Source organism: Halichoerus grypus, chromosome 3, assembly GCF_964656455.1.
Source record: "Halichoerus grypus chromosome 3, mHalGry1.hap1.1, whole genome shotgun sequence".
Lineage (NCBI taxonomy): Eukaryota > Metazoa > Chordata > Mammalia > Carnivora > Phocidae > Halichoerus > Halichoerus grypus.
Window position 1 is genome coordinate 126,130,099 of NC_135714.1, and position 14,897 is coordinate 126,144,995.

Sequence of the window (14,897 nt, forward strand, 5' to 3'; positions counted from 1 at the left end):
AAGAAAGTAATATTTATGCCTGGGAAAGGGTATTCCCTTTCTTCTGTGGGGCTGCTAATGGGTAGGGCTGTCCCTTTAGTTGGCAGTTGAACTGAGAATCTATGTTGTTACTTCATTTAGATTCCGTTTATCAAGGGTCCATGTGATTTGAGAACACCATCAGAACCTTCTGTGGAGGTTCTCCTGCTCTGCCCCTCATACTTAGCACACACACCTCAGAGGGTCGGTGGTGGGGGGCTCTCAGCCACGCTCTCACATTTCCTCCTGAGCACTTTATGAAGTCCCATGGGAGGGTTGGAGGATGGGTTCAGACTCTCTTTGTGTCTCTGTTTTGTAGGGATTTGAAACCATCACACCCAACCATACTCTGCCTTTACAACTTCAGTTCTCCTGTTGTCCTCCACTCTGATGTCTTCCTCTTTGTTCTGCTACTTCTCGAAGGTTCAAGCTGTGTGTACATGTGTGTTTGTTTTCTCTTTAAGAAAGGGCTTGTTGCTGTCTGCGTTTTAGTTCATTAGGGTTTTTGTTTTGTTTTGTTTTGTTTTTGCATCTTCAGTTCTCCAGTCTTTATTTAAACACTATGATTTTATAGATTCTCCATCCTGTTGTTGTTAGGGTGCAATTTTCTGTGTTCTAAAGTAGCAGTTCTCTAATGATTAATGGTTTGAATTCACTTTTATTAGAGGAAATAATCATACTTCTAACTATATCAATGCTTACTTGCTCTATTTGAAACTTTTTTTTTTTGGTAGACAGAAGAAAGACCCTTAGTAAAATCATGCACCTTGCTTTGATCATTTCTGAAAAAATGCAAGATTCATAGATTTGTACTTAAATTTTTCCCCCTAGGAATCCTATGTGAAACTGATTATGACAGCTACATTTCTATAACTTTAGAAAGTGTTTGGTTTGGCTTTGGCACTTTCCCCTTCTCCTAGTAAAATTTAGTGCAGGACTTACAACATGCTGGTTTGGTTTTTTCCTTTTCCTTTTCAACATTCCTCTTAGAAGAACATTAAAATATTCCTAATTGGTAACATTGTAAGTTTTGATAGCTACTTCTTAATTTTTTCTCTTAACTTCTCTATTTACAGAATCTATCATTAATTGGCATCTCATAAATGTGAATGTTTCTATTTTTTATATTTTCTTAATTTACAGGCTCATTGATCTATTGTGTAGAGTTTAAGGAAAACACATGTCTTCCACATGCCTTGACTGAACTATAAAAAATGCAGTTGAAAGAGAATTAATAGTTAGGGGGTCAAATGTAGAATACAGATAATAAGCTCTCTAGACTGCTTCTCATGGGTGGGCCTCGGTAGTGCTTAATAGTGCATAGTAGTGCATATTTTCTTGATGAGTGAAGGGAAAAAGATGAATTGCTGATTTAAGAACAAGAACTTGCTTAACCTAAGTGTTTTTCTTCAGATTTCAATTCTCTGCCTTGTGCTCTACAGACAACAGTTACGGTTTTAACAAAAGAAAGATAGACTATCTGGGCAAGTTGTGCTCTTTTCCCTCATCCGTTTTTTCTTTATGAAGTTCATACTGTTGCCTTTGTATTTGCTAAGAATTAGTTTTGCTTACCATATGTGGTAAGTTACTCAGAGCTTAGCACAATGCCTGGCACGTATTAGGTACTCAGATGTTAGTTTGGTTGAAATGAATTTTCAGATGAAGAAGGGACTGTTGTGTCCTCAGCAGACCAGCGTAGTGCATGGTAGCAGTATCAGCTCCAATTACCAAAAATTAGAACTTTGTCAATTCTAGTTCAGGCTCCGATGGAGTCACTAATGTTACTGGAGCTTCTCCATGGAATGAAGAAGATGTAATTGTGAATAATCTAGCACACTGTAAAATTTTTTGTTCTTTGCTATCCATATATATTCACTGTGTCGTTCTATCTATCCATTAAATTTCATGAGTAAAACATGTCTTTGTTTCAAAAACTGAAGAATTTTTATGGTTTGGTTTAACAGTGAGATGCTGTTAATACTGTAGTTTAAAATGTGTCCACTGCTTCCCTAAAGTCCCATATTTGCAAAATGATTTCCTAGCAATTGATTATTAAAAAAAGAAACTTGAGAAATTAAAAATCTTTAAAACATGTTTTAATGCATTGTTTTTTACTTTTCCTACACTAATGTTTTAGAGGTGAGGGCTGAGCAAATGGGGGATGAATGTGAGCCATCTCTGTGATAGGATGGGAACCCAGCTTTATATAATATTAGTGACTGATCCCTGTCTGGAATGTTCCAAGTGTGAAGAGTTCTGAAAATGTGTACTGTGTTGAATTAATTCTCAAGGGGGGAGTTGAGTTACCATGCTATTATTTGTCAAAATGCAAACAGAAATAGACTCCTTTCCTTGTAGGTGATATATTTCTATTTCATCTCTCATCTTTCAATAAGTTTGTTTGTTCTCTGCTGTATTCCATAAAGGGCTAGGTGGCTCAAGCCTGAGTCATTGTGCTTGGAGACAAGACGTATAATAAAAATTAAGTTTTTATGCTGCATTGGGGTTTTATCCAGAAGTACTCTGGCTATTTCATTGGAAGTCTGACAATTGTTTTTTTGTCCCCCCCCCCCCCCACTGTGCTATCTGTAGTTCTAGTTCATGACTCTAGACTCTTCATCATTCAACACTTTTTTTCTTGTGTTTCAAGTTACCAGAACCAGTCATTGTTTCTCTTATCCAACATCTCTATTTGCCACTCTATATGAATATCCAACCATCTCCATGTAGTAAATACTATTTCCCCTCACATATCCACGGAGAACCTTAGGGGGAAACAAAAAAAGGAACTAGAAAGCACAGGATTCTCATCAGGCTCAGTGTCTGATGTTTTTGAGTGTAAGAGTATTAAGCCCTTATTTGCTACAATTGTTTTGGCTTTCATGGAATCCCTTTACTAGTTACTGGTGAAACATTGTAATTGACCTGTCCTTTACTGTTGATTTTGTTGTTGTTGTTGTTGGCTATAGCATGGAGAAGCAACCTCCTATTTCCAAGTTCCTGCATATTTTCCTTCATTTGTGCCCTTCCATCTCATCCCCTCATTCTGCTTACAAGTCTCTGCAGCCAGCTCATGCCTGTCTTCAGTCCATTTCCACCCAGCAGCCCGTGTTCACGTACACGTTTAATCATGTTATTCCCCTACTGAAAACCTTCAGTGACATTGAGGATTAATCAAATCCTTCGCCCAGCCAAGGAGCCTTTTGTGACTGGACCCCCAGGCTGCTTCTGTAGCTTTCCACTATGCTCCTCTCCAGCTGGGTGGGAAGACAGCTGATGAGGCTGACCCAGCTCCTCCAAGGTGTGTTCCTTCTCTTCTTTGTGCCTTCTCGGCTTAGGGGTAACTCTGGCCCTGGTGCTCTGACATGGCCCACATATCTTCAAGGCCTTAGGTTAAATGTCCCTTTCCCAAGGAAGCCTAACGTCCAGGGCTAGGTACGATCTTTTTCTTAACTCCCCATAGCACCTTGAATGCTGAAATTTCCTCTGAGACTGGCGGCCAAACTAGCCACAGTCAAGTCTTCTTGGCAACAGTTGAACATAGTTGAAGTTGAATGCTTTTGTATTTGGGCATACATCTTCTGATGTCTTTATTATGCCCTCTTTTTCTCCTAGGTAGCTGGCTTTTTGCAGGGCTCCGTACAATTGTAATTAATAGATTACTTGTAATTTTTTTTTTTTTTTTTTTACCTTCTTCTTTCTCTTGATAGGCAATAAGCCCTTTGTGGGTGGGATGCCCAGCTCAGTGCCTAGCCCATGGTAAGGTATTTGATAAATAATTCCTGGCCCTCTGGCACAAGATTTAAAGCATAGTCAGCACTCACTCAGTGTTTATTGAACTGAATGTAAACTCCCTGTTTGCCTTTCTATGATAGAAATTGACTTGTTTGGTCTTTCTGTCCCATTTTCTCTGCTCATTTTGCCATTTCTGGACTAGAGAAGCTGTCAGCTTGCTTGCTTGCTTTCTTTTCTTTCTTAGATTTTATCTATTTGACACAGAGCACAAGCAGGGGGAGCAGCAGGCAGAGGGAGAGGGGGAAGCAGACCTCCCACTGAGCAAGGACCCCGATGCAGGGCTTGATCCCAGGATGCTGGGATCATGACCTGAGCCGAAGGCAGATGCTTAACCTACCGAACCACCCAGGCGCCCCAAAGCTGTCAGCTTTCTATTTTGTATTTGCTATCACATCTTATTTTGCATTTTATACTTTTGTTCACTTATTTACATACTAAATGTTTGAATACAGCTATGTTTTAGAGAGGTATCTAGATATTTTTCCTTCTTGACAAGAATGGAGCATTCTTGCAGACGTTAGACCCCCATATGTAAATATTGTTTTATCACTTAAAGAATGTAAAGAAAAACATTCGTGCCATCTGAAGTTTTCCCTCACAATTTTAATTAACTCCCTTGAGCCCAGTGTGGGTTACTAAGAATAAGGGCCAAAATCTTCACATCCCAGTCAAGGAACTTCTTGAAACAGACTGGTTGTCTGGGCATCTTGCCTTTATTCTTGCTCCAAAAAGATGCTGTGTGTAGTAGAGCGGGAGGAGGCGGGACCTTGGGTCTGTACTGTGCGGTGCCAAGGTGATGGAAAAGTGGAACCAAGACAAAAAAGTGTCGGGTAGACAATTAAGAGTCATTTTGCTATTTAGGGGTGGGGGTGGGGGATTATTGGTGATTTTTTTTTTAACCCCCTACAAATTTCAGTCTGGAGAAAATGGTTGTAGGCAAGAGCCTATCAATTGTAGCTATAGTTACTTTGTAGTGAACCCTAATCAAACAACTTCTCTTGTGCTTTATAACGATCATGTGGGGAGAAAGCATAATGCCAGTGTGAGTGAGCGTTGGGAGTCCTACTTGCTCACATTTGGCTCGTTGCTTTTGCAGGACTTTTTACTTTATAGTACTTTATAAAAATTGCAGTGATTATTGAATTATAGTTGATTATTACTGCTTGCTTTACTTGAAAGAGATTATCCATTAGTTAAAAATGAGTTGAAATACTACCACAGGAGTGATAACTTTAAAAAGTATATTCGGTATCCAACAAGAATTAATATTTACTTTTTGTTTCAGCCATCTACTTTCATTTCTAGTTTTCTGTGTTTTGCCTTTTAATTCTTTGCCAGAAAAGTTCTTTTCGAATACTAATCTATAATATTTGAATCAAATATTCAAAATTTGTTTCATTTGCAAAACCGCCCCCAGGTGAAGAGGCATTATTAATGGCTTTTCTACCTAGTTATTGCTTCCCAGTATGAAGAGTTTTTCTGACTGAATCTCTGAGTGTCTGAAAAAACTGAACTGAGAAAGATTATTTGACCCAGAGGACCAACACAGGGCTAAGAAAATACGAAGGAAACACCAAATGGTGAACAGTCTGCCTTCTTGAACATAGAATTGGGATGGGGTGGAAAATGATTTTCTGGTTTTACACTCTGTCCATGCCTGGGTGACAATAAGCATGTATCTCTTTTATAAATAAAAATTTAGTCATCATTAGCACTTCACACTGATTAAGATGGCTACTCTAAAAAAAAAAAAAAAAAGGATAATATAACAAGTGTTGGTGAGGATGTGGAAGCCTTGTGCATGTCGATGGGAAAGCACAACAGTGCAGCTCCTGTGGAAAAGGTGTGGCAGTTCCTGAAAAAATTAAAAATAGAATTATCATTGACCCAGGGGGAGGCAAACTTATTTCTCCCTGTTCACACAATACTTCTGTACTCTAAATATGTGGGTTTTTCCATACCCAGCAAGTCTCCAGTTCTCTGCAGAGACCGAGTATCTTACAGTTCAACCGAATTTTGGCACTACCTCAAGTTAGTGAAGATGCTTCAGATTAAGGGCTCACTCCCACAAGACTGTGCCCACCGCCTCAGATGCATCGCAAGTCCAGGTTGTCACCTGTGCTTTTGGCTATAAATTGGGGGTTTGATATCTTGGGTTTGATAATTTTCTAGAACACCTCGTAGAACTCAGGGATACTGTTTACTTCTGCCATTTTATGACAAAAGATATTGTAATGGAAATAAATGAACAGCCAGATGAAGAGATATATAGGGCAAGGTATAGGGGAAGGGACTTGGAGCTTCCATGTCCTCTCTGGACGTGTTACCCTCCTAGTGCCTCCACGTTTTCTCCAACCTGGAAGCTCTCTGATACTTAGCGTATTTTATAGATCTTCATTGTGTAAGAATGATTGACTGACTCATTGGCCATTGGTGATTGAACTCAATCTCCAGCCCCTTCCTCCTCCTGGAAGGGGCATGGGGGTGGGGCTGTAAGTTCCAATCTCCTAGTCACACATTTCCCCTGGCAACCAGCCCCCATCCTGAGGCTGTCCTGGAGCTCCCAGCCTTGTTATCTCATTAGTATATCAAATGACATTTATTTTGGAGATTCCAACGGTATTAGGAGCTTTGTGCCAGGAAACGGGTCCGAGACCAAATGCGTTATTTCTTATGTCACACCCTGGACTTGAGATCGGCATCTGAGGCCGTGGGCACAGTCTTGTGGGAGTGAGCCCTTAATCTGAGGTAGTGCCAAAATTCGGTTAAACTGTAGGATACTCGGTCTCTGCAGAGAACTGGAGACTTGTTGGGTATGGAAAAACCCACATATTTAGAGTACAGAAGTATTGTGTGAATAAGGAGAAATTCCACTTCTGGCTATATCCCTAAAAGAATTGAAAGCCAGGTCTTGAGATATTTGTACACCTATGTTAATAACAGCATTGTTTAGAATAGCCAAAACGCAGAAGCAACTGAGGTGTCCATGGACAAATGAGTGGGTAAGCAAAATGCAGTGCATGTGCACAACAGAGTATTACTCAGCCTTCAAAAGGAAGGAAATTCTGACACATAGTACAACATGGACGAAAATGGAGGATATTATGATAAGTGAAACAAGCAAGTTACAAAAAGAAAAAATACGGTATGATTCCACTTACAAGAGTTACCTAGGAGTAATCCAATTCACAGAGACAGAAGGTAGAAGGGGAGCACGTCAGAGGCTGGGCAGGAAGGAAATGGGGCATGGTTTCATGGGTACAGCATTTTCGTTTTACAAGATGAAGAGTTCTGGGGATTGGTCGCCCGATAACATGAACATACTCAACACAGTCGCCCTGCACAGCTAAAAATGGTTAAGGTGCTACATTGTATGTTATGCGTCTTTTGTCGCAGTTAAAAACTCACCCCCTCTTCCTCCCCACAATAAAACATTCGAAGGTGGAAAAGCAGGGCTATTTTCCCAGCCCCGGGCTCACCGGCCGCATCCCTGGTGTCTTTCAGGCCTGGCGCTGCTCTGACCATGCAGGCGTTCTCCGAGGATGAGCGGAAGCAGTGGTTGGAAGCCCTGGGCGGAAAAGAAGCTGTAAGAATCCTCACCGGTCGAGTCGTATTCACATCCTCCAGTGTTGACTTGTATTCCTTTTTATGGGATTTTTGCTTTATGGTATTTGGCGGGGAAAAAAAAGGTTCTCTGCCGACGCTGGTGTTTTGATTCCTCTGGGAAGCGTCCCTCATTCCAGTAATTTGGCGGAAGCTAGCAGCCGCACACAGAAGACCCGTGTGTCCTTAGTTTTGATTTTTGATTTTTCTTGACTTTGCCACTCAGGTTTGCTGTGCTTGAGGAAGTCATCGAAATGCTCAGTTTTTTTTTTTTTCTTTCCTACCTGACAGTTCTTTGGGTGATGAACACAATAAATGCTTGCAGTTCATGTTGATCTCAGTGGAGATGGAACAGTAAATACGAGGCCGTGCAAGCAGTATTATAAGCAACTGCTTATATTATATATTATAAATATTAGATATTTTGCTTGATTTAGCAATTTATGGGTCAGGCTAATGGTTTATGGTATGCAGTATCAGGTAGCCCTAGTAAATGGGCCTCTGTATGATGGGTATGAGGAATAAATTAAAGGGAGTGGTAGAGATCCAGAGGCACATCAACTCAGTCTGCTTGCGACTTGATTCAAGCACTGCTTTCATCTTAGTGGGCTGGTGGCCTTCGGGGGGAATTGAGAATTTGGCAGATCGCGTATTGAATTGGGGACTTAGGGTAATTATAGAAAACACCATAGAACCAATTTAAATAAACTCTGCTGAAAGTATTACGACTCTAAGTAAACTGCCAGTAGAGGTACCAGGGGGGCTTAACTGGAAAGCATTTGCCATCTTAGCAGGGTTTAAAAAAAGGGAAAGAGAGTGGCTTGCAACGTGAAAGAGGGGTCATACGTAGTAGTAGGAGAGGTGTCCGAATAGAGTTGTGAAACTGGCAAAGGATGATGTTATCTGATGGTCACAGAGAGCACATTGGTGGAATTATAGAATATGGGGGCCGGGGAGATGGGCCACGGTGTGTGTGGCAGTCTGGTTCAGTATTTGAAAAATGAAAACCCCAAGAACACATGTTAAAAATAGATGCTGTAGAGGAGAATATATCACGCTTGGGAAAACAAAAAAGTAGTAATCAAATTTGTCTATTATTTTGTTGTATTTGACCGACATTTAGCCTTCATAGTTTTATTTCTGTCTATTCTTAATTTGTCCTTGAAATTTTTAGCTGGGAATCAAGAGTATTTACAGCATTTATGGTTACTGAGATCCAAAACACATTATACTAATCCTCTCTAGTAAAAGCAATGCAGTGACTAGGACTTCTCTCCCCAGAGATTCAAGAAGTGCTTTGGAAAGTGAGTTTGCGTAGCAAAAAGGTCACATGACTAAGTCTTTGAGAAATCTGTTGTCAAAGGCAGTGTAACCTTGAAGACATATATAACTTCTCCTTTAGAACAAGGAACCAAGTAATTAATTTGAGATACACAGACAAAGGCAAATCTGCAGAAAGAAAATATTTAGATATGTATTTATGTGAGGACACTTAAGGACACGTATTTTTTTTTCAGGTGCTATATATGCCTTGCAAATAATGGGTCAGTGCTGAAGTTCTTAGAAGCAGCCTGGAATTATCACCTAGCTATTTCAGATGTAGTTATTTAAATTATGAGCAGGAGTTATCTCTTTCTTAAGAAAATACCAGATTTTAGAAATAGTGGTAAAAAAAAATGAGCTTCATCTTATTGCTTAGAATGCAGCAATTTCTTTGTCATTCAATACCTATAAGGCTGAGCATTTCAAATTTATATAAACTTCCAATGAGTTCCTAAAGAATCATAGCTCCTTCATCTTATTTTTACTACTGTGGCATACCTCTCTGTAAGAGAGTAGACTCAGAGATGCCCCTTATTGTTCCTTATCTTAGTATTTGAGCACATTAGTATATAATTAACCAAATCAATGTATTTTTTTGCATAGTCCTAGGCATGCCTACTTGAATCCTTTGTATTGATGTGTTAAAAATACTGTTTTCCCTTTTTCTCTTTTACTAGCTGTTACATAGTTTTAATAGAGCCATCATCCCAAGACCAGAAGGAAGTAAGTGTTAATTCATAAAAAGGACTGTTTGTTCCCCTTTTTCATGAGTTTGTTTTCATTACTGATGTCAAAGTGTTGCTGAGTGCTCTGTACTTTCTCTAAGCTAGTCCTCCAAATAATACATGTATTCTCTTTTACTTACTGGGGACCAACCCAGATTTTCCTGGACTACTGTAATCCTCATTGATCTTTTCCATCTCTGGGCTTTTTTTTTTGGTTTTTCTCTATAATTACTTTCTCTACAAAACCCAAAATGCGGGCGCCTGGGTGGCTCAGTCGTTAAGCGTCTGCCTTCGGCTCAGGTCATGATCCCAGGGTCCTGGGATCGAATCCCACATTGGGCTCCCTCCTCGAGGGGAAACCTGCTTCTCCCTCTCCCACTCCCTCTGCTTGTGTTCCTGCTCTCGCTATCTCTGTCTCTGTCAAATAAATAAATAAAATCTAAAAAAAAAAACAAAAAACAAAAAACAAAACCCAAAATGCTTCCTCCACAGTTTACTTTGATATTTATTCTCATAGCCATAAATAAACACATAAGAGTTTCAGGAATGCATCTTTCAGCTTCCTAAATTGTAAGCTCCTGTGGGAGCTCTATCAGGTCCCCTGTTTGCAACCCCGTCACCATGACCCTTGATATTTTTTATCCTTAAAGTCTGAGTATGGACTCTATGAGTAGTAAATCATTGCACTTTAGAAAATAACAATCAAACATATTCAGATATTCTAGGACATCGATCTTCCCGTGCATTGTATGCACTTGAGGAACATAAAACCTAGCTCTCTAATCTTGATTTTTACTGAGATAAAACAAAAATGTGATCAGAGTTGTTGGATTCTTTGTAAGTTTACTTTTGATATCTTTGGAGAAATAAAGACTACGTTTATCAAATGTGTACAGTTTGGAAACTTTATATTCTCTAACACACAATTTCAAAATTATCATGATATGTGTTTCATTTGAGCTAGTGCTTGAGTAAAAGACATTTCTAGCCTGCCACCGAGAATTGCCGGTTGTAAACCTACTTGAAGTGCCTTCTTACCCTCTTCCCGTCCCTCCCTCCTCATCCTCCTCCCTTCCTTCCTGTCTTTCTCCTCTTCTTTCCTCCTCCCACTCCTTTTCTCCTTCTCCCCTTCCAAAGGTTCTTATTTTTTATAGAGAAATAAAAACATGCTACTTTTTTTGAAAAATAGTTTTGCTAAAAATTTTATAAAATTTTGTGAATAGTGGATCCTTAAACAGTAAACCACTGCCTTATTTTCCTCCTCAACGTTCTCTTCAAGCTTAGCATTAAACCTGCAGTTTATATTCATGGATTGTTCATGCTGTCTGCTCTGAGAGACAAGTGTTAATATTAGTGTTCCCTCGTTCTAAATACAGACTCAAGTATTCGCTTCCCCTGATTTCATTTTTGAAACAAGAATCGTCTTTTATTAGGACACTCAAATGTGTCAGCCTAATCACAGGCAAGCATCTATATTAGAAAAAAGAAATTTTTGAAATAATCTTTTCTGCTACATGAATCACTTGTTTTAAATTCATTATGAAAATAATAGAATATTAAACACTTAGAGCATGGTATGAAATGTGAGATTATTTTTCAAGCTCATGGCCCATATAATACTTTTTTTCCCCAAATAATACTTTTAGAAGTGTTTAAAAAATTTTTTTAAAGATTTTATTTATTCAAGGGAGAGAGAGCATGACCCTGAGGTGGGGAGGGGCAGAGGGAGAAGCAGGTTCCCTCGTAGGGTTCCACCCCAGGACCCTGAGATCTTGACCTGAAATAGCCACTTCACCAACTGAGCCACCCAGGTCTCCCTAAAATTTTTTTTCTTTAGGTTAAAAAAAAAAAAAGTTTGTGTTATTTCTCTGTCAAGTAATTTACTTCACTCATATATAACTAAAAAAAAAAAAATCCTGAGGTGGTGGTAGAATTTTGGCAAAATGTATCTTAACCATCTTTAGATAGATTCCCCCTAAAGATTTGTATCATGTTCTTTTCCACTGTTTAAAATAAGTTACATTTATTAATATAAAAATTACTTTATATTATAAATTTATAAATTATTGGTAACAGATGTCCTAATATTCCAGTAAGTGCTTCTCTAAATATATGAAATTCTCATTTACATTATTTAAACAGGGAACACATGGCCTTTAGATTTCTTTTAATAGCGAAATGAAAATTAAATTGGATTTAAGTAATTTTTTCTATTTTTGTAAAGAAGAGAAACGTAAATAATTCATTGTGCCCTTAATATTTTATAACTGTATTTCTTTTAGGTGCACAGTTGGATAAGATGGGATTCACAATTCTCAGAAAATGTATCAGTGCAGTTGAAACACGAGGTAACATGATTGAATCATTTTATTCCTGAAAGGCTATAGGTATGTAAAATCTAAGAGTCATTTAAAATGCCTGTTGCATGGGTAGGTGTTGTAGAATGGAATACGTCAATGCAAAATGTACGTTCTGGGTGTCAGAGATTGAGTTGCTCATTTACCATGACAGGGTGGGATTTTCCTTTCTGTTTACATTAATATTTCTACCTCCCCCCATCCCCGCCCCCCATTGAGACTGAAGTCAGAGCTGAAATGAGAAGCATTCGAAGAGTCAGCAGTGTTGGACAGCCAATCTGAATCATGTTTTGTACGCTATTAAGATATTCTCACCTTCCATCGTCTTGTTGGCCTCCCTTTAAAAAGTCCATTTCATCGAGGTGTCATTTACATAAAAAGAATTCACTGACTTTGTAGAAATTGGTGAGTTTTGACAAATGTACTGTCGTGTAACTGCCATAACATAGAAGTAACAATCATAGAAGATTTCTAGCTTTCCTCCCCCCATTCCTTTGTGCCCCTTTACAGTCAGTCCCCACTCCCTCCTTGGCCCTTGGCAACCACTGAGGTGCTTTCTATCACTTTAGTTCTTTCTTTTTTAAAAAGCATTTCATATAAATGGAATCATGAACTATAGTCTTTTGAGTCTGGCTTCTTTATGTAGCATAATGCTTTTGAGATTCGTCTCATTGGGTGTATCCCTAGCTCCTTTCTTTTTATTGCTAGGCATGATTTCATTACATGGATGTTTATTCATTTACCTATTGATAAATATTTGGATTGTTTCCATTTTAAATTTAAGGAAAGCTAATCCCTCCCCTGACCGAAAGCTTTCTCTTTATAGTCCCTAGAAAAACAGGGCCCTTCCACTTTGCAGCCATGGCAGCAGACTTCGGAGAAACGAAATATTGAACATTACAAAATGGGCTGCTTCTGGAGGTCGAGTTTCTCTTTGTTTAGAGGCCTAGTGAAATATGGATAAATGGATATTTAATTCACTCTCATATATTGCATACCCCGGTCCCACTTTGGATGACTTTGTGGATGAAGCATTGCGTTCATACTTTCTGTCAAAACAAGGTCTTTGTTGTGGAGCCAGGTGCCTGCCATGGCTGAAATGAGAGTGTCAGATGACAGAAGACCGGCCGTTTTATGACTTAGGGATTTGCCCATTGATAGTAAAACCCAAGCCACAGAAAGCCTTTTCTCCTCCGCTCTCTTCCTCTGGCAATTTGGGCTGGAACAGATTTTCCTCCATCTTAGCCTGCCCTCAAGTTGAGCTGACAAATTTCTTCATTTTCCTAGAGCTTCACACATTTCCAAAATTTAGAAAAAATACTGTGATTTTCATATATCTCACTTCATCATTCATGGTTCTGTTTCTCCCAAGCTTCTGAAGTGAAGCGCCTTAATTGTATCACTTGTGTGCTTAGTATTTTGATAAATTATGTTCTTTCCCCAAAGGATATGTTTTATACATACTTGCTTCTGACTGAACAGATTAAAATCTATCTAGAATGCTTTCTGATTGGTAGGTGTAGCTTTACGGAGTGTTACATACATTGAATGGAATAAATATACTAGAACCTGCATGTATTGAATGTGTTTTTATTATGAGTATATAATTATTGGATGTTTTTAACAGAAGAATGAGTCTACACAATTTTTTTTTTTTTAAGATTTTATTTATTTGAGGGCGCCTGGGTGGCTCAGTTGGTTAAGCGACTGCCTTTGGCTCAGGTCATGATCCTGGAGTCCCGGGATCGAGTCCCACATCGGGCTCCCTGCTCAGCAGGGAGTCTGCTTCTCCCTCTGACCCTCCTCCCTCTCATGCTCTCTGTCTCTCATTCTCTCTCTCGCAAATAAATAAAATCTTAAAAAAAAAAAAAAGATTTTATTTATTTGAAAGAGAGAGAGAGAGTGCACTATTGTGGGGGGGCAGAGGGACAAACAGACTCCTGGCTGAGCAGGGAGCCCCATGCGGGACTCGATCCCAGGACCTTGAGATCATGACCTGAGCCGAAGTCAGACACTTAGCCAACTGAGCCACCCAGGTGCCCCGAGTCTACACAATTTAAGTTAGATTTTCTCATTTAAAGATAACAAAAAGCATAGTTTTTCTTTTTCAAATCTTTTGTTCTTAAAGGTTGTCCATTACTGAATGAAGCTTTTTGCTTTTAATAGAATACTAGACTAAAAACAGTGTTAAAAGCATCAGTGGTCAGATTATATTATTAAAAATGATGAGAAACATTGTAGAATCTCTGAGGCTTTTATCCTAAATTTGTAAGTTCCTCCAAGTAATATTGCTCTTAATGATTTCCTCCAAATCAGCTATCATGGCTGTTGATTTTTTTTATGCTACAGGTATGATTGCCTTACTTCTGTTTTTTCATCAGGATAAAGCAGCTATCTCTGTCCTGTAACAAGAAACACACAAGTCCCTGTGGCTTAAAACAACAGGACTTATTTCTCACTCAAGCATTGGTAGGAGGGCTTTGCTCATCACCAATACCTTGGCTTACAGGTTCCTGGTTGCCTTTGCAAACCAACCAAATTAAAGGTTCCTGGTTGCCGTGCCAGAGGGAAACAGTTCCGGAGGGCTTTGGACCAGCAAGTAGAATGATCTGGCCTTGAAGCGAGTTACATTTACTTACAACTAATTGGTCAATAGAAACCTCATGGCCCCACTTGACCCCAAAGAGTCTAGGTTGAACAACCCTACCAAGAGACTGGAAAACACACAGAGAACTGGAAATATTTGGTGAATAGCATTAGTGATAACTGTGTTTTTTGTGGATCTACATACCTAAAGACCAGGGGCATTTAATGAAATCTGACTGAAAAATTATTTCTAATCACTGCTTTTAGTATTTTAAATGTGACTATCATTGTCTGAAAACTACCATTTCATGTGTTTGGATTAAAACTATTAGTGTGCCTTTTTCCCTAATATGTTCTTCTAAAAATGACTTTTGGCATTTTTATTACTATCCACCTTAATTGTGACGTCATTGAAATATTTGGAAAGCATCAGACAAATGTCTAAAACTTACTATGGTCCTCAGTATCCTAAGAAGAGGTAACATTTTTA

The 14,897-nt window shown here is 38.9% G+C and overlaps 1 protein-coding gene across 3 annotated transcripts in view; it reads left to right on the plus strand.

Annotated features, from left to right (window-relative positions):
• Window positions 1-14,897, plus strand: part of ARHGAP10 (Rho GTPase activating protein 10) — a 314,695-nt gene that overhangs the window by 148,706 nt on the left and 151,092 nt on the right. For all 3 annotated transcript variants that reach the window (XR_013446509.1, XM_078069295.1, XM_078069296.1), the window contains 3 exons: window positions 7,318-7,399; window positions 9,417-9,462; window positions 11,747-11,812. Coding sequence is in view for 2 of the 3 variants with exons in the window: in XM_078069295.1 (XP_077925421.1) it covers window positions 7,318-7,399; window positions 9,417-9,462; window positions 11,747-11,812 (194 nt within the window). In the remaining variant the exon portion in view is untranslated. The remainder of the gene's footprint in view (window positions 1-7,317; window positions 7,400-9,416; window positions 9,463-11,746; window positions 11,813-14,897) is intronic.